Source organism: Sinocyclocheilus grahami, unplaced genomic scaffold (assembly GCF_001515645.1).
Source record: "Sinocyclocheilus grahami isolate Dianchi unplaced genomic scaffold, SAMN03320097.WGS_v1.1 scaffold53.1, whole genome shotgun sequence".
NCBI lineage: Eukaryota > Metazoa > Chordata > Actinopteri > Cypriniformes > Cyprinidae > Sinocyclocheilus > Sinocyclocheilus grahami.
In genome coordinates, this window is record NW_015505232.1 from 1,092,518 (window position 1) to 1,110,684 (window position 18,167).

General features: G+C 36.7%; 2 protein-coding genes across 3 annotated transcripts in view; one reads left to right on the plus strand and one right to left on the minus strand.

Annotated features, from left to right (window-relative positions):
* The window catches only part of samsn1b (SAM domain, SH3 domain and nuclear localisation signals 1b), a 13,808-nt gene extending 11,509 nt beyond the window's left edge, over window positions 1–2,299 (plus strand). The window contains exon 16 of one of the 2 annotated variants that reach the window (XM_016269567.1): window positions 1,452–2,299. In XM_016269567.1, the coding sequence (XP_016125053.1) occupies window positions 1,452–1,636 (185 nt within the window). In that variant the 3' untranslated portion in view covers window positions 1,637–2,299. The remainder of the gene's footprint in view (window positions 1–1,451) is intronic. The other variant, XM_016269568.1, reaches the window with a different exon arrangement.
* Window positions 2,300–2,618: 319 nt separating this feature from the next.
* gdpd5a (glycerophosphodiester phosphodiesterase domain containing 5a) lies at window positions 2,619–17,007 on the minus strand. The gene is made up of 16 exons (XM_016269619.1): window positions 16,978–17,007; window positions 13,706–13,809; window positions 10,616–10,709; window positions 10,225–10,284; window positions 10,042–10,140; window positions 9,856–9,949; window positions 9,144–9,289; window positions 8,824–8,906; window positions 8,401–8,551; window positions 8,099–8,320; window positions 7,117–7,274; window positions 6,460–6,607; window positions 5,785–5,867; window positions 5,449–5,463; window positions 5,055–5,167; window positions 2,619–3,771 (listed from the first exon to the last, which is right to left on the minus strand). The coding sequence occupies exons 1-16, from the start codon at window positions 17,005–17,007 to the stop codon at window positions 3,656–3,658; spliced, it is 1,716 nt and encodes a 571-aa protein (XP_016125105.1). The 3' UTR covers window positions 2,619–3,655.
* Between the last annotated feature and the right edge of the window lie 1,160 nt (window positions 17,008–18,167).

The window sequence follows — 18,167 nt, forward strand, 5'->3', positions numbered from 1 at the left end:
CAACAATACTACAGCGAGAATAAAAGTTACGCCTTCTTTCTTTAAGTGAACATTTGGGCAGCGTTATGCAAATTTTCCAACATCGTGACGTAGACATGTGGGGGCGTTTAGGTAGGCGTGGTTGACTCTTAACTTTTATAAAGAATATCTCTTTGGATTTGAGACTTTAGTCTTTGCATCTTTACAGATCTTCTTTATGCACCAAGAGCTTGTAACACTCCAAAGAGAAAGGAAAAATTTAAATCGCATCATATGACCCCTTTAAGTTCTGTGTGTAATAAAGTAGAATGACACAGGGAAAAAGTATTGAACACATGAAGAAAGGGAGGAGCAAAAAGGCATGGAAAGCCAAGACACCAGCAGAAATCTATCAGTAATTAGAAAGCAGTCCTGCCCCTTGTTAGTGGAAATAATTTTTGCTGGTTCAGTCTCAACTGTAGGCCTATAAAAAGGTGTCTCATGACCAACGTGTCACACAAGAAACATTTCATGATGGGTAAAAGTAAAGCGCTCTCGCAAGACCTTCACAACCTTATTGTTGCAAAACATACTGATGGCATTGTTTACAGAAGGATTTCTATACTTCTGAATGTTCCAGTGAGCACTGTTGGGCCCATAATCCGGAAGTGGAAAGAACATCATTTCACCTTAAACCGGCCACGACCAGGTGCTCCTCGCAAGATTTCTGACAAAGCAGTGAAAAAAATGATCAGAAGAGTTTTCTAAGAGCCAAGGACCACTTGTGGAGAGCTTCAGAAAGACCTGGAATTAGCAGGTACAATTGTTTCAAAGAAAACAATAAGTAATGCACTCGACCGTAATGAGACACCTTTTTATAGGCCAACAGTTGAGACTGAACCAGCTAATATTATTTCCACTGACAAGGGGCAGGATTGCTTTCCAATTACTGATAGATTTCTGCTGGTGTCTTGGCTTTCCATGCCTTTTTGCTCCTCCCTTTCTTCATGTGTTCAATACTTTTTCCCTGTGTCATTCTACTTTATTACACAGAACTTAATTTCTGAACTTATTTGTTTTTTGTTTGTATGTATGGATTACTTGGGTTGTTACCGACATCTGGTGAAAATTTCATTATATATATATATATATATATACACACATTTAAATGAATACAATATTGTAATATGTTTAAATTAATTATTATATAAAATAATTTTAGACTTTGAGTAGCTTGATGTAAAAACAACAACACTGCTAGTGGAAAAAATGAATGTCATTGAGGCCAGTTTTTTGTGTGATGAAAAACCCAACAGGAAGTGTGTTGAGCAGTGAGTTTGCGTGGGTATCCGTCACAAATGGCATCAAATGCTGCAATACACAGAAAAACATTGCATGTTATGAAAACATACTTCCAAGTACTGCATGAATATTCATGCACAATCATCTGATGACATTATCATGACGCCTGTCTTGGTTTTTTTCTAATACAGATAATAATCAGAGCCACGGAGAGAAAGATGAAGAGCCCAAATCTCCCTCTGAACAAGTCAAAGCCGGACTAAACGTCTGTCCCAGAGACTCGGGCTGTTATATCGGATCTGACTGTTCAGACAACAGTAAAGAGGACACAGAGACCCAGCCGGCCCCTCTCAGCCCACCTGCAACCCAAGCATAACCACAGCCCTGCATAATGCTGTTCATCTCGTCCTCGCCTGCCTCTGGTTGGTGCAAAGACTGTTAGCCGCCGGCCACAACCTTTTTGACTGTGTAAAGCAGCCTTTGTGTTTCAGAGCTGTTGCATTAAGGTGTCTCTGACGACACTGGATTCTCACATCATGGACACTGTGAGAAGTAGTTATAGATATGAAAGATGACATGTAAATATACTGTAAATATGGTGAAAGTGGTGATGCTTTGCTCTTGTAAACCGTTTAAACTTTGCCTTGCAGATGCTAGACAAAATGACAAACTATTGAGATTACAAATGCATTATTTTCATGCAATAAAAAGATATCTTTATATCGTACTAATTTCATTCGTTACATATGTCAGTCATATTAATATAGCGATACAGATGGTACAGATGGGGCTTATGTCAGTGGCTTCCTGAAACTAAAAGTGATGAGATCAGTAACACTCAGTAATAACGTGCTGTCATATAGTGTGAGCACTTACTAACTACAGCCATAAACAATAAGAAAACGCCATCTTTTACATGAACGATGAGAATGTAACTCAAAATTGTTGAAAAATGTTTGGCAAAATATAATCTAAAATATGTTGGTCTTAAAAATAACAGGTAATACTTTATAATAACATTAACAAATATAAAAATGGTTTATTAATCATTAGTTAACGCACATTCAGATATGTAAAATTGACTTAAACTTTGATTCATCGAGTTGATTTTTTTAATATGCATGAACTACAGACTTTTTAAAATGATTATACACTACCGTTCAAAGTTTTGGGGTCAGTAGGATTTATTCAAATGTTTTTACATCGCTTATGTTCACCAACATTGCATTTATTTAATCAAAAATACAGTAAAAACTGTAATATTGTGAAATATTACTGCAATTTAAAAGAACTATTTTCTATTGTAATATATTTATATATTATATATTTGATATCTATTTTCCTATATATTTTAAAACAGTTGGGCTGCTTAATATTTTCCCTCAGATAAAAGTCTAGTTCCTTTCCACTCAAGTGTCTGATAACTTTAGTGACATTAAAATTGAAAACAAAACAAAGATGAGATCAAATACATTTAAATGTTTTTTTAAATAAAAAGTCAAGTTTGATCAATTTAAAGCATCCTTGCTGAATAAAAGTATTACAATCTCACTGACCCCATGAGCCATTTATATCAATTTGTTCTGCTTGTGAATAAATATAGCCAATGTGTTACCTATACAATATACAATAAAAACCTGTGATGTTTTGAATTACCATAAGTACCATTCTGAGAGACTAAAAAAATAGGCCTGTCTACTGCAGCACAGGATGAACTGAGCCAGTTTGTGCACAAAGTGGCTCAATTTACCTGACTTCACTTGATATACTGCTTCATTTCCAGTAATAATTCCCTTCAAAACCCATTTGAACACCTCATGAAAAACACTCTTGACGCAATTCAGAGATTTCATTACAAAATAAATCACTTAAAAAGACATCGATACAGCGATGTAAATGAAAACTGATCTTCATCTAGTGCAATGAGATACGAATCACCAGCAAGCAAATCACGTTACAAAAATAAAATAAATAAAAAATAAATAATCATATCAGCCTACAGTCAAGCTTTACAAGGGCTAGCTTGAGGTTCAAAAACCATCTCTGAACCTTTGATTTCTGCATGCTTTTAACATTAAATCCATTCATCTTCAGTCTGTTCTTCACAAACATTAATAATAGGACACTTTTATTACCTGCTTTCATCAGATTGGACTCTAAACTTTACAGTGTACAATAAGCCAGCTCCATTTTAAATACGGTTCGATGCAGAAAAAATACATCAGTACGTAAGGCATCAAAGCAGAACACTGAATCAGTGGCATACAGTCCCAGAGTGTCCATGAACCAACGAAAACCATTCAAAATAATCCACTGGAGATGAAAAAGCAACTCAGTCTAAATGAATGATTTTGAGCTCGAGATGTTCGATCCATAAAATGGATTCAAGTCGTCACTAAAGTTTGCTTGCATGACGTGCGGGCATCATGATGTCATCGCATGCATAAGCGTCCAGACCGTTTTCTGTGTACACGGACAGCTCATCTGTGCTCCCCACACCGTTGCTGATCTCTGAAACCAGCACAAAACTCATTAGCCAGAGTTTCACAGGGCAGATTTCTCCACTAGCAGGCACTTATTTCTGAATCACTAGCTGAGTATGTGAATCATCTTAACATTATTTTAAAACATTTTGGTTGGCTTCAATCATATAATGTTTCACTGGAGCTGTAATAACTCCAGTAAACTCTTAAGATATTACTAATATTGATATGAAATATTAATAATATTTGTGCGTAATATTAGTAATATTTGTTACGCTTATACAAATGTTTGAAAGCAACACACACACATACACGCATATATAAATAAATAAATAAATAAATATATATATATATACACACACACTGTATGTGTGTGTATATATATGTGTGTGTGTGTGTTGTTCTGTAATTTGTAAATTGATATATTTATATGGCAAACCTCCACATATAAGTATACACACACACACACACATGCATTAATTTTTTTATATATACAGTATATATATATATATATATATATATATAGGCCTATACACACACACACACATGCACATATACATTAATTAATTTAATCTTTAATTAATATTTATTCACATGCATTTAAATTTTTTTTATTTCTGCACAAGCCAAATGTTGTCATTGAATCAATATTTATATATAGATGAATTACGGTATATTTATATATTTATTTATAAATCATGTTATCATATATTTTTATACACGGAGACACACACATTTAATTAATTAAATTACTTTATTAGACAAACCTTCACATTTAAGTCATATGTATATATATATAGATTTATGTTGTTATTTTGTTGTTGTTCTCAAACTCATGTTTATATATAGATTTATTATTTATATATATATATATATATATATATACATACTGGTAAAAAATGTATAACCTGAATGCACTGTAAGTCGCTTTGGATAAAAGCATCTGCTAAATGCATAAATTATTATTCATTATATATATATATATATATACACACACACACACACACACATTTATTTATATAGAATTTTGGAAATAATTTTGTTATAATATTATAAAATATATATTTAAAAAAAAAATCACAAAAAAATGTTTCTTATTTGTTCATGACACCTAATGCATTAACTACTGTTTTATCTTATTGTAAAGTGTTATCATATGCAGATATGAATACAGATATTGATGGTGTATTATGATCACCACCAGGGGACGATGTACCACAGCCATATGCAGAGGTCACAGAGAGTTAATTTGCTCTGAGGCTTTATTAACCAGGCTTTATCTCCACACAGCTGTGTGCTCAGGAGTCTCACCTGAGAAGATCAGTTTCTCCTTCATGAGGTTGACGTCACGACTCGGCCGACGTACTACAGCACTTAGCATGATCTGCTCCGGGTTGTAGCTGCGCATGCCACTCATCTTCCACCTGAGGAAAAAATGACCAAAACACACTTCTGAGGGTCTGAAAGTGCCAAAAAGTTCTGGCCACTAAGTATTAGATCTTGAGATATTTGATGAGAAAGTGAGAGAGAACGCTAGAAGGGTTCAAAAGGATTGAGGAAAAGAGCGACACTGAGGTAAAAACACACAAGAATGATAATTACTGGAACAAAACACAACCAACAACAAACACAAACAGAAAAAAAACTGAACGAATAAAGACCAAAACAGTCAGAATTCTGTCCCTAAAATACTCATCCTCATTACCTGATCAGGTGATAGCTGAGCAATTTCAGCGAGCAGCGGAGGACAGGCACATGCAAAGAGCAGAGGACAGAGAGATAATGGAGGGAAAGTAGAGAGTGCCAAGAAGAAAAGAGCAGAGCCATCAGTTGAAAAGCACCCGGCCGCCCAGCAGAGATATAGCAAGCATGCTAACTACAAAACAACCTAACATTAACGCCAAGGACTGCTCTGAAAATCAAATAGGCTTTCGTGCAAATGTGTGCAATTAAAGCCATTAACTGACACGGCAAAAAAGCTTCCAGAATTAACAAGTATTAAGAAACAGCTTGAAGGACATACTAAAAGAGATTCACTTACTTCTGAAATATGAAGATGCCAATGACAGTCGCCACAGAGATTAAATCTGAAGTGATCCATATCAGGCCATATTCATCTGCACTCTACAAACCGTTAAAGCAGCATTTAGCCATTAGATATCAATGTAAATACATTAAAAAAAGCAAATGAGGGGAAAACAATACAGGCAGAATCCCAATCAAATAAAATTGTAATATATAAAAAATTATATATACTATAGATAGATAGATAGATCTCTAATGTGTCTAAATATTCAGCCTTCAGTACTATTTCCAGGGAAGTATTCCAAAGCTTTTTGGTGCTAATTTTGTCCACAAACTCTTGCACTACAGATTTTTCTGATGCAAATGTATGCAACCATTTGCAACATTATTTCTCAAAACTGATCTTGCAACACATATAAAGCATGCCGATTTTAAATCTACAGTATTCTGTGGAACGGATGTTAAAATGTGTTAAACAGGGCCAAGATTCACTACATCCTCCTTGAAAGCTGACAGCATAATCAAATGAACATCCGGCCAATGTGTAGGACTTCATGAATGACAAGCGTTCCAAATCTGTGGGAAACTGGCCTGCTTTTGAGTGTGTACTTGAGCGTGGCCAGTAGAGTATGTACTTTTCGTACGTAATAGGAGTGTGTGAACTGGGATTCAGCCAGAGTGAGATCAGTACCATGATCCAGATAGGATTAGGCACTTTCTTCAGGATGTGTGGAGCATCAGAAGAGACGGACTGAACCCCGCTGCACCACATGAGCGAATACAGCCACGGCTCGTTCACCGGATACACGTTCACACTCACATTACTGCCAGAAAACTGCCTGCTCACAACACACACATACACAGAGAGGAAGCTTGCTTGGTAAAAGTATTGCAGAACAAAACCTCATGCCTACTTTCATATAAATGAAACAATAAAATTGATGATAAAATATATGTATGTATGCATGCATGTATAAATTTAAACTTCACACATTAAAATATATATTACATATAATTCTAAATGCATCATAGTAATAAAAATAACAATAAAAATGAGTTCTCAAAACATTAAACAGACCCATAAATGATCTAAATACATCTATTAAAATTGATCAAATATTTTAATTTGACATTTCACCTTTTCATATTTTAAATAACTGTATGCCATATGATAACTCCATATTAACATTTTAATATACTATGATTTTACCGTAATAGCAATAGCTGGCTGGTTATGATGTTGTATTTCAATGCAAAATGCTTTCAGTATGCTATTTAATACAGACTGAGAAAGGCAGATGTCTGCTGACTTCTGAATGTGTGTGTGTGTGTGTGTGTGTGTGTGTACCTGATATCCTGAGCTCTGGCCTGGCTGTAGTGCAGGGTCAGAGAACTGATCCCTCTTTCTTTCAGCTCAGCCACAGGAAGTTTCTCATCTGACGTCTGCTGAAGGAGAGGAACCGCTGCACGCACCTTCTTCCTGTACCAGTCAGGAGTCCACATCACCTACACACACACACACACACACACACACACACACAGACACAGAGTAGCTAATTAAGCACTTTTCATATTTTTCTGAACATTACTGAATATTAAAACTATTAGACAACATTTCAACTAATTATATAAAACTGGTAAATATTTATTTATTGCTCAATATTTAAAATTTAGAATGAATAAGACATTAGACGAGATTTCTAATTTCTTCAAGTCATATAAAAATAAATACATACATTTTTATTTTAGATGAATTCATTGGTTATCTCATAAACTAGCTTAGAAAGACCTTTTCTAATATTATACATTTATTAGGAATATTTTATCAATATTTAAAATGGAGTTAGAAGATTTAGATGGAATAATAGGACATATTTCCGCTAAATATATAAGAATAAATACACACATTTTTAAATATTAAATATTTTTAAAAGCTTTTGAATTTTTGGCACATGAAATAGTTGATAAAAGTCTTAAAATCTTTTTAAGATTTTGTTGGAATAAGACATTAAACAACATTTCAACAAATTATATAAAAATATATAAAAAGTATATTATAAATATAAAATATTTTTAGATGAATTCTGAATTTCTTAGAATTGTTGGGCACATAAAGCAGCTCATGAAGGTTTTTTTCAACTGTTAGAAGCTTATCAAGAATATTTTTCCTTAATATTTCAGATTTAGACTGAATAAGGCATGATAGACAACACTTCAACAAATTTTCACTGTTCAGATGTTGGTTTAAGATGGTCTTTAGACGACAATAGATTTTTTTTTTTTAAATGCTAAGTGTGTAAATGTATGTTGTGTGTGTTTTGTGCTCTCACCTGTTCTGGTAGGATGCTGGATCTCTGAATGACCTTCAGTGCATCACTGACCCAGAGCTGGTGTCGGGGGTGTTGAGGTGGAGGTCGCCGCAGGCTGAAGATCACGGAGCGGTTTGTTCTAGCAGCCAGACGCAGCAGCTCCGTGAGGCTACACACCGTCTGATTGGCCGTGCGGTTGTGATCCTTTTCAGACATGTACTGCACCGTCCAGTACGGGTCATCCTGAGGGACAAACAACCTCAAAATCTTTATTAACTGTGAAGATGGACAAAAGAAATAAGGAAGGAATCAAATTTTAATACCCTGAGGAACCAAAGTCCAGCATTGAGACTGCGAATCTCTGTCCAGTTAAAGAACGAGGCGTCGTGGTCCTGACGGGCTGGAAACAGTTTGCCCACATTGGTGGTCCTGCGTAGTGTGCGGTCCCTCATCAAAAAGGGCACTCCATCCAGACTAAAGCAAAAAAACAAAACATCCAATCACATTGGAGTCAGGTTACTGCGAGCAAATTAGAGCTGCTGCCATTCTTTCCTCACATTCAAAAAGATACGATAAAACAAAATAAAATAAAATATAAAATAAATTACTATTAATTCAAAGAGGTATGATAAAATAAATAAATAAATAAACCAGATAAATACCACAAATTAAAAATAAATCAAATAAAATAGAACAGATTATGATTCATTCAGGTATGAGAGGTATGTTTCATAAAGTAATAATACCTGATGGTAACATCTGCTTCCAGGGCAGTGACCTTCTGTTGCAGTGCTTTACTGAAGGACATAATGGTGTGTTCTGGAGCGAGCTGAGAGAGAGAGGAAGAGTGTAATGGGAGTTACTATCTTAACACTCCTTCGAGGAAGTCAAACAAACCGGTTAAATCTTCATTGTACAATCAACTTAATGTTTAGAAAGAGTGTAAGTGTGGCTCTCTACAGCAGGGACACACGATCCTTCCAGCGCTTTCTAACTGTTGCTAAACTTCAGAGAGAAACCTGGATGCCAAACATCTGGCCTGAAAAAACAGGATTATGAAACTCACCATTGGAGCTCCACGACGGCCAATGACAGCAGGACGAGGACCGAGCTTGGACCGGTCCATGATGCAGGGAGAAGAGATGAAGAGGGGAACCAGATACAGAACCAGGAGGATGCTCACATAAATCACCAGCGTCACAAATTGAAGCCCTGGATAAACACACAAACATATGCAAAAAAAAAAAATTTCAAAAACCGTCACCACTGTTTAAAAGGTTTGGATCAACAATCTTTTTTTGCACACCTAGGCTGCATCTATTTGTTCAAAAATAAAGTAAAAACACTAATATTGTGAAATATTATTACCATTTAAAAGAACTGTTTTCTATTTTAATATATATTTTAGGATGTGATTTATGTCACGTGATCCTTCAGAAATCATTCTAATATGCTGATTTGCCACTCAAGAAACATTTCTTATTATTATCAATGTTGATAACAGTTGTGCACTTAATATTTTTGTGGAAACAGAATTTAAAAAAAAAAATTTTTTTTATTAATACAAAGTTCAAAAGAATAGCATTTGTCACACATTTGATAAACTGAATACATCCTCACTGAATAAAAGTATTCCTTTCTTTCAAAAACAAACAAACAAGCAAAAACTTACTGAAGGGTAGTGCACATATATTTTACAATTACATGTTGTCAAAGTGTAGGGGCCGTCTTATCTTTGACCCAGTCTGTCTTTTCCCCTCACATGACCTTCAACTCACTTGATCTTTCCATGCGCACCACCTGATTGGCGATGACCCACCCTAATGCTGTGACCGCAGCTAAAGCTCCGATGTGTAGGAACGGCCCTGTGAACTACAACAGCAAAAACATACAATTCATTGAATTACTTGTCAAAAAATTTCTCAAGACACTGGACAGTAATATGCTGATGAGGTTGCTCCAACCTGCAGAGAAATGATGACAATGTCCCATTCGTCCTGCCAGAAATCATCAATGGACACCACTCCTGTTATGGTGGAGAGCAGAATGGCCAGAACTACAATCTGTAGGAAATAAAACTTGTTTTAATATACATTCAGAACTTCAGTCTAGTTCTAGGCTTAAACAGATTTCCAACCTGGTCTCACCTTATGGATCCAGAACAAATTAAGCTGCTGTCCCAGTGCAATGTGACAAAGTGCAAGAATCTGAAAAAAGAAATAAAAATACAACAGCAAATTATAAATAAAATAATAATTAAAAATAATACATAAATATAAAAGTAATAAAAAAAATGAACTTTTCTAAAGATATTGTGTTGTATTTTCTATATAACAATAACATCAATTATGATAAAAAATATTATTATATTAAAAAATATGTGTGTGCACAATTATTAAGGCTACAATGGTGATGTTTTGAACCAACAAGCAGTCAGTCATGGCTTCACCATGTGAATGCGACAATTAAAAGGCCATAAAAAGTTTAAAGGCAGCTCACTTTCTCTATGCCACATGTGCACGTGTGAAGAGCGCTCACCATTAAAAATGCAGTGTAAGTGAATCCTGTGAGTGTTGTGGCGAGAATGGGGACTGTGCCATCCTTCCAAATGGCCGAACGATTATATAACAACCTGCCAGAGAAACAAAACCCTCAGCTCTCATACCAGCAGGGATAAAAAAAACAAAGCATGCTTTACATACATGAGGCTTTCCAACACTTAGGGCCAGTTTTACTAACAACTTGCGCCAGCGCAAACTGTCTTTTGGCATTAAAATAGTATTGTCAGGATTTACTAAAGACGCACAGTGACGAATTAGCACTGAAAAGGCATGGACACAGTTATATTTGCGCATGACCTTATTGAATATGCATTTGTAGGCAGTAGTGGCTCGTCGGGGGAGGCAGGGGAGGCACAGCTTGCCCATAATTTTGAGGTGAAAATGGGAGGAGGACGATTTAATGTTAATAAAATTCACAATTCATTTCAGTTCATGTCTCAGAATGTGTATTTTTTGTTTGTAATTTCACAGCTGTAATACCATAACATGTTAATGAAGTTGGAAAGCGCCGCTTTTCTATCGGGAATGTGCCGAATCTGCTGATGTAATTACAATTGCTACGTGATAGAGAAGGGAAGGGGGAGGCTCTCGTGCCTCCATTGGTAAAAACAAATTAGCCAATCACCATTGAATGTTCACTTTCAGCACTGAGGAGTGTTGAGAAAAGAAACCTTGCAAGGGAGGCTAGCCTCCCTTCTGATATCAACCAATCATCATAGAGATGTAAATTACATGATATTAGTTTGAACGTCTGCCGCTGCGCTGATAATGTACCATACGAGTAGCGATATTGAATATTTGAATGCCAACAGATTTACCAAGCTGTCATTCAAACAGTATATATACAAATTTAAAAAAAGGGAAAACACGCCTAAGCTGGATATAGGCTACAGCAGTCAGCTTAATTGAATAGCACAACAGGCAGCTCTCTTTTAACACAGACTTTTAAGAAGGGATGAATGTTTGCTTCAAGTGATAGGCCAGGTAAGTGAAATTATATTATCTTGCTGTATGCGTGTCGTTTTCTTTACGTTTTCTGACTAAAAGCAACCAAAAAGCTATTTTAAAGTGGTTAGCAAATAATAATAATAATTGGCAGCGATCCCAGACCAATACAATTAGTGTGCCTCCTCTATTTTAAATGGGTCATATGATGCGATTTCAATTTTTTCTTTCTCTTTGGAGTGTTACAAGCTCTTGGTGCATAAAGAAGATCTGTAAAGTTGCAAAGACTAAAGTCTCAAATCCAAAGAGATATTCTTTATAAAAGTTAAGAGTCAGTCACACCTACCTAAAACGTCTCGTTCTAACACGCCCCCACATGTCTATGTCACGATGTGGGAAGATTTGCATAACGCCGCCCAAATGTTCACGCAAAGAAAGAAGGCGTAACTTTTATTCTCGCTGTAGTATTGTTGTTGCCACCTCCGCCATGTCGTGAAGGCGCTGTGTTTCTTTGTGAAAGCAAAACTACTTTGTTTGGTCTTCCAAAAGAGGACGATATCCGCTTCGTCATGCCTACAGCTGATCCGTGCTGGTCGCTGAGGAAATACATCAACTTTGCACTGTGGATCGCCAGATCGGCTTTCACCGTGGACGAAGCAGAGTTCAGCCCGGGGTCGTCACATGTGGTTGCCGCAAGCCCGCTGGACGCTCCTTCGTCGAATCCGCTGGCCGTGCCTTTCTCAAGCCTGCCGCCTCTGCTCACTCAAGCCGGCCTCCGCTCACTCAAGGCCGCGGTGTGTGACGCTGTTTCGTTGTGAAAGCGAAACTACTTTGTTTGGCCTTCCAAAAGAGGACACGACTAGAAATCAGTGGTTAAGTTGTATTTACAACACTGTTCCAGAACACTTCAACCCAAATATTCAGATGTGTGCAGCGCATTTTATGGAGGACTGTTTCCTGATCCTGGTAGAGTAGACTACAACGCCGGTTGTTCTGACTCACAGACTGTAAGTACGTTTTTTATATTTAAAGAATTTGCCACTGACGATTCAAACGCGGGTTTTGAGCAGTGTAGAGTAGCATTTGTAGTTTGTAATTTCTTAGATCACAAATGCAGACATGGTTTTATGTTTACGCGGCGCGATGCTATGCAACGCGTAAAAAGACAGTATAAGTCATTATAATCCATAATTATGTCCCCACTGGATGCAACAAATGCCTAGTTTATAATGGGTTTTAATGTTTTTGTCTCGTCGCTCCGGCCGGACAGGGCATCACAGTATGGTGAGGGGCGTAACATTTCCGTCACACGCTTGAGGTATTCGGCCAATCACAACGCACTGGATAGCTGGCCAATCAGAGCACACCTCGCTTTTCAGACCGATGAGCTTTGTAAAAATCAACGCATTTCAGAAAGGCGGGGCATAGAGGAGAAACAATAATGTACAGTATGTGGTAAATAATGTGTTTTTTAACCTTAAACCGCATAAACACACAATTAATTTATTTGGAATGCCAGATTAACACATTATCTGAACATATCGTTTGCCAAGCCATGTTATTTTTAATTTGCTTCAGGAAATAAAAGACGACTTGGAACCCTCAACTAGGAGTCACACAATACCAGGTCTATCAAAACTTCTTGCAACCCTACTTTTTTTGGCCTCTGGCTCTTTTCAACGTTTTGTGCCTTTATTCTTTATTTGTGATTACGGTAATTTGCGCTGCGCTTGGTACCTTGCGTTGGTCGATATGTAAATGAGATGTTGCGTCTGTGTTCTTTAATTTGCGCGTTGTTAGTAAATCACCCGCAGAAATTTCCACGCTCATCGGCACGGTTTTGGAATTGCGTTCTATCGCTAATTAGTCCGGTTTAGTAAAACTGGCCCTTAGTGTGTAAAATTAATTCAGAAATTTGTTAAGCAATCCATGTTTGCGAATATAACTAAGAGTAATCCTTGCAATAAAACTAGAAAACTCATAAAACATGCTCTAGCAATGAAATGTGCAAACATGGCTTGCTGTCAGCTTCGTGGTGAGGACACACAGCGGGGTTCAGTTAATGACCAGCTGATGTCATTGCTAAAACAGCAGGTTCCTCCAAACATCAGGCTGAACTCACCAGTTGAACTCATTGTAGTCATTACGAGCCTCCAACCAGAAGTAGGACCAGACGAGGAGAAGGAGAAACGAACAGCAGAGGAGGAAAAACCATGAACATTCCCACTGAAAAACAAAAACAGGAAGTGATGTAAACACATGTGTCCTCCAGACAGACATTTATTCATTTAGCAGACACTTTTATCCCAATGAAGAATGTTACAAATCAGACAGATGTCAAACCAACAGTCAGTGACAGTCCTGACAAGACTTTATTTTTTATTTATATGATTCCAAATTTGGACTTTTAATAGCTCTCTTTATATCCTTCACAACATGTTCACATCTGAAACCCTAGGGCTTTACAATCAGCACTTCATATCAAGTGTGGCAGGGGATGTAAAAAGCCGCTGAGATCAAATACGTAGCTTTTAAGATGTCTTAATGTTGTAAAGAGCATGATCAAATGTGAGCTTAAGTAACTAATAAGTTTAAGAACAAAATGACAAGAATTTAATTAAATTCCTTCACCACAGAAACCACACACTGTTCCGCAGCGAATTATAGCAGCAACGGAACATTTTCAGCACAGTGGGATCTTTCAGAAAGAGAGAGAGAGAGAGAGAGAGAGAGAGAGAGAGAGAGAGAGAGAGACGGAGCAACAAAACCCGGGTCCGCATGGCCTGGCACCAAAGCATGTTTCCTGGGAGACCAGGCAAGGTCGCTGCTGGAGATTGAGAGGGCGGAGCTTTATTGTTAAAGGGTGATGTAATAATCAAACTTGTCTCGGTTCACCTGGTGCTGAGAGTGAAAAGATTTCACTCAGTGAATGACTGTGTGTATTCAGTTGTTTCTGATTTTGAAATGTTATTCAGAAACCTGTGGCATACTACACCATAAAAGTAATAAAAAAATATACATAAATAATATTAAACTTTTTCCAGATGTACATGTTAAATGACATGACAATGCTCACAAGCTTGTTTGTAGAAGGAAAAGCAGCAAGAACATGGAACAATGGCTGGAGTTTAAGTACTGAATCTGTCAGATATCACTCAGATTTCATTTGGACAAGGATGTAACTAATTACACTCTTTTTTTTAAAGGGGTCATATGATGCTGCTAAAAAGAACATTATTTGGTGTATTTGGTGTAATGAAATGTGTTTATGCGGTTTAAAGTAAAAAAAACACATTATTTTCCACATACTGTACATTATTGTTTCTCCTCTATGCCCCGCCTTTTTGAAACGTGTCAATTTTTACAAAGCTCATCGGTCTGAAAAAGCGAGGTGTGCTGTGATTGGCCAGCTATCCAGTGCGTTGTGATTGGCCGAATACCTCAAGCGTGAGTCGGAAATGTTACGCCCCTCACATTCTGTTGATGCCGTGTCCGGCCGGAGCGACGACACAAAAACATTAAAACCCATTACAAACGAGGCATTTGTTGCATCCAGTGGGGACATAATTACTGATTATAATGACTTATACTGTCTTTTTACGCGTTGCGTTGCATTGCATCGCGCCGCGTAAACATAAAACTCTGTCTGCATTTGTGATCACAGATCAGCTCCAGGCATGACGAAGTGGATATCGTCCTCTTTGGAAAGGCCAAACAAAGTAGCTTCGCTTTCACAACGAAACACACAGCGCCTTCACGACATGGCGGCAGTGGCAACAATACTACAGTGAGAATAAAAGTTACGCCTTCTTTCTTTGCGTGAACATTTGGGCGGCGTTATGCAAATCTTCCCACATAGTGAGGTAGATATGTGGGGGCGTGTTCAAACGAGCCGTTTCAGGTAGGTGTGGCTGACTCTTAACTTCTATAAAGAATATCTCTTTGGATTTGAGACTTTAGTCTTTGCAAATTTACAGATCTTCTTTAGGCACCAAGAGCTTGTAACACTCCAAAGAGAAAGGAAAAAATTAAATCGCATCATATGACCCCTTTAAATTAAATAGGCTAGTTTTTTGCCCAAGAAAATTCTGTTGATTCTAATTTTCATGAACCGCAAGTACTCAACACTTCAACTAGGAATATAGTATGTATATGACTTTGAAAGACATGTTTTTTTTGTGATTATTTTGCAGTACATGAATATGTTGGGTAACGCAAGGTGCAGAGAGACATCTAAGTTGAGTTAGCAGATCAGATGGCTTGCATCCTGCTGGCACTCACCCTTTCAGAACCCCAAAAGACCTTTCGTTCCTGTGGAGGTGTGAAATAGATCTAATGATCTAATGACAACGTCCTGAGATTCTGTAAGTGATTCGTTCAAATGCAGGGTGAATTAGGGTAACTTTTGACTTCTCACGCCATCACCTCACATTACAACCCAACTAGAATATCCTGATGTTTTGATTTGCTAATGATATTTTAATGTATTTGAAGAAAGAAGTCTCTTATGCTGACCAAGACTGCATTTATTTGACCAAACAAATACTGCAAAAACGGTAATATTATGAAATATTATTACAATTTTGAAGAACTGGTTTCTATTTGAATATATTTGAAACTGTATTTATTCTTGTGATGTAAAGCTGAATTTTCAGCATCATTACTCCAGTCTTCAGTGTCACACGATCCTTCAGAAATAATTCTAATAGGCTGATTAGGTTTTCAAGAAACATTTATCAATGTTAAAAACATCTGCTTAATATTTTTCTGGAAAGCATAATAAATTTTTTCAGGATCCTTTGATAAATAGAAAGTTCAAAAGAACAGCATTTATTTTATATATAAATCTTCCTTATTATTACAGAAGTCTTTACTCTCATTATTGATCAATTTAATGTGTCCTTGTCTAATAAAAGTATTAATTTCCTAAATAAAAAAGAAAGCGTTAAAAATATACATATCAGAGCTAGTCATTCCACATTCCACATCACCCAATGTCTCAGATGACCCCTATTCACCCTACATTGGACCACTGATTGACAACTTAAATAAAACTGAAAGATGTAATTGCATTATGAATATGAAGACCAATGACTATTATTTCCAACAAAACACAACTCAACGTTTTTGCACCAACTCTGAGATTTCAAAGACCACAACAACAGTCATCTGACATGTCTTAAATACAATTCCCAACAATAACAGCTCGCGTATAGTTTTCTAGTGATTCCACACACCCTGACAGAGAACTGAATAATGCACTGACTCATGTTTTATTGGTCTGTGGATTGTGGTGGAGTCACTCTACAGTGGAGGACACATTTCACTGTTCTGTTCATTCATTCTGCACAGCTGACAGCTGCTAATCCCTCAATCCCATCAGCTCCTCCAGACCTGCTCATGAGCACATCGGGTAGGACACATCGTCACCCTGCTCTAATTATAGAGTGGGCGGGGCTAGCAGTGATGACACAAAGTTAAACCAGCCAATGGCAGAGCTTCTGAAGAGTTCGTTCTCAATGCTGAGGTGTTATACTTCAGAGAGCCTGTTCAAATAGAGAGATGAACTAATGGCCATGGGTGTGCGAGTGTGTGTTCACTCCCGAAGGAGCATTTATAACAACTTGTGGGGAGGTGAAAAGAAAGTACAAAAACCCACAAACTGAATCATCACGAGCTTCAAACTGGATAGAACATGGAAAAGAATAAACAGATCAGAACTGAATACTACAATACTGCTGACTGCACAGTAAAAAGTATATATGGTCCACAATAATAATATAATAACAATAAATTGCTTTAGCAAATATAAATAAATAAATAAACAAAACATTTCAAGCAATGCAGTATCTTAGGAAAACATACCAGAAAAAATCCTACAGCGCCAGAGAATAAACAATACGTCAGTAATAATTGCAGGAATCTGTAGGTCGACAGTAATGTGACTTAACCACGCCAAGTGAAATACAAAGCAAAAAAATCTTTTTTGACAGCATTTAACAAGACAATGAAATAAAAATTATTATATGCGTATATATGTTAATGTTGACAATTATTATTTATTTATGTATTTAATTATTTTTCCTTTAGCGGTATCATTGATATTGGATAGTTAATTCTTCATGCTTATTTCACCAATTTTTATATTTAGATTACCTTTGCCATAATCTAAGGCTCCCTTAAAGTTAACATTTAAAAACAACAATAATTTAATAACACTGTTAAATGCAATATTAAGCAAATTGCATAATTTTTTCATTTATTTAGACAAAATAGTAAAAAAAATTATATCATGACAATATTGTAAGATTTTAGCATGGTAATGGATATGACATTGTTAATGTATTTGGTCTTGGCAGAACAGATTTGCTAAGCTTCTGCTGCTGAATTGCTGCTGCTGTTGGTTATTACTGTAGTTGTAGATTATTGCTGCTGCTGCTGCAAAGCAAGTACAGGAACTTGATACTGCAAATTCATACGTCGATACGGTGCTGTGAATATTTAAGACATACAGTACTGCTGCATAAATAGCATAATATAATAACCCATAGCAGGTCTATACAGGTGGAGCTGGGGAAGGTGGA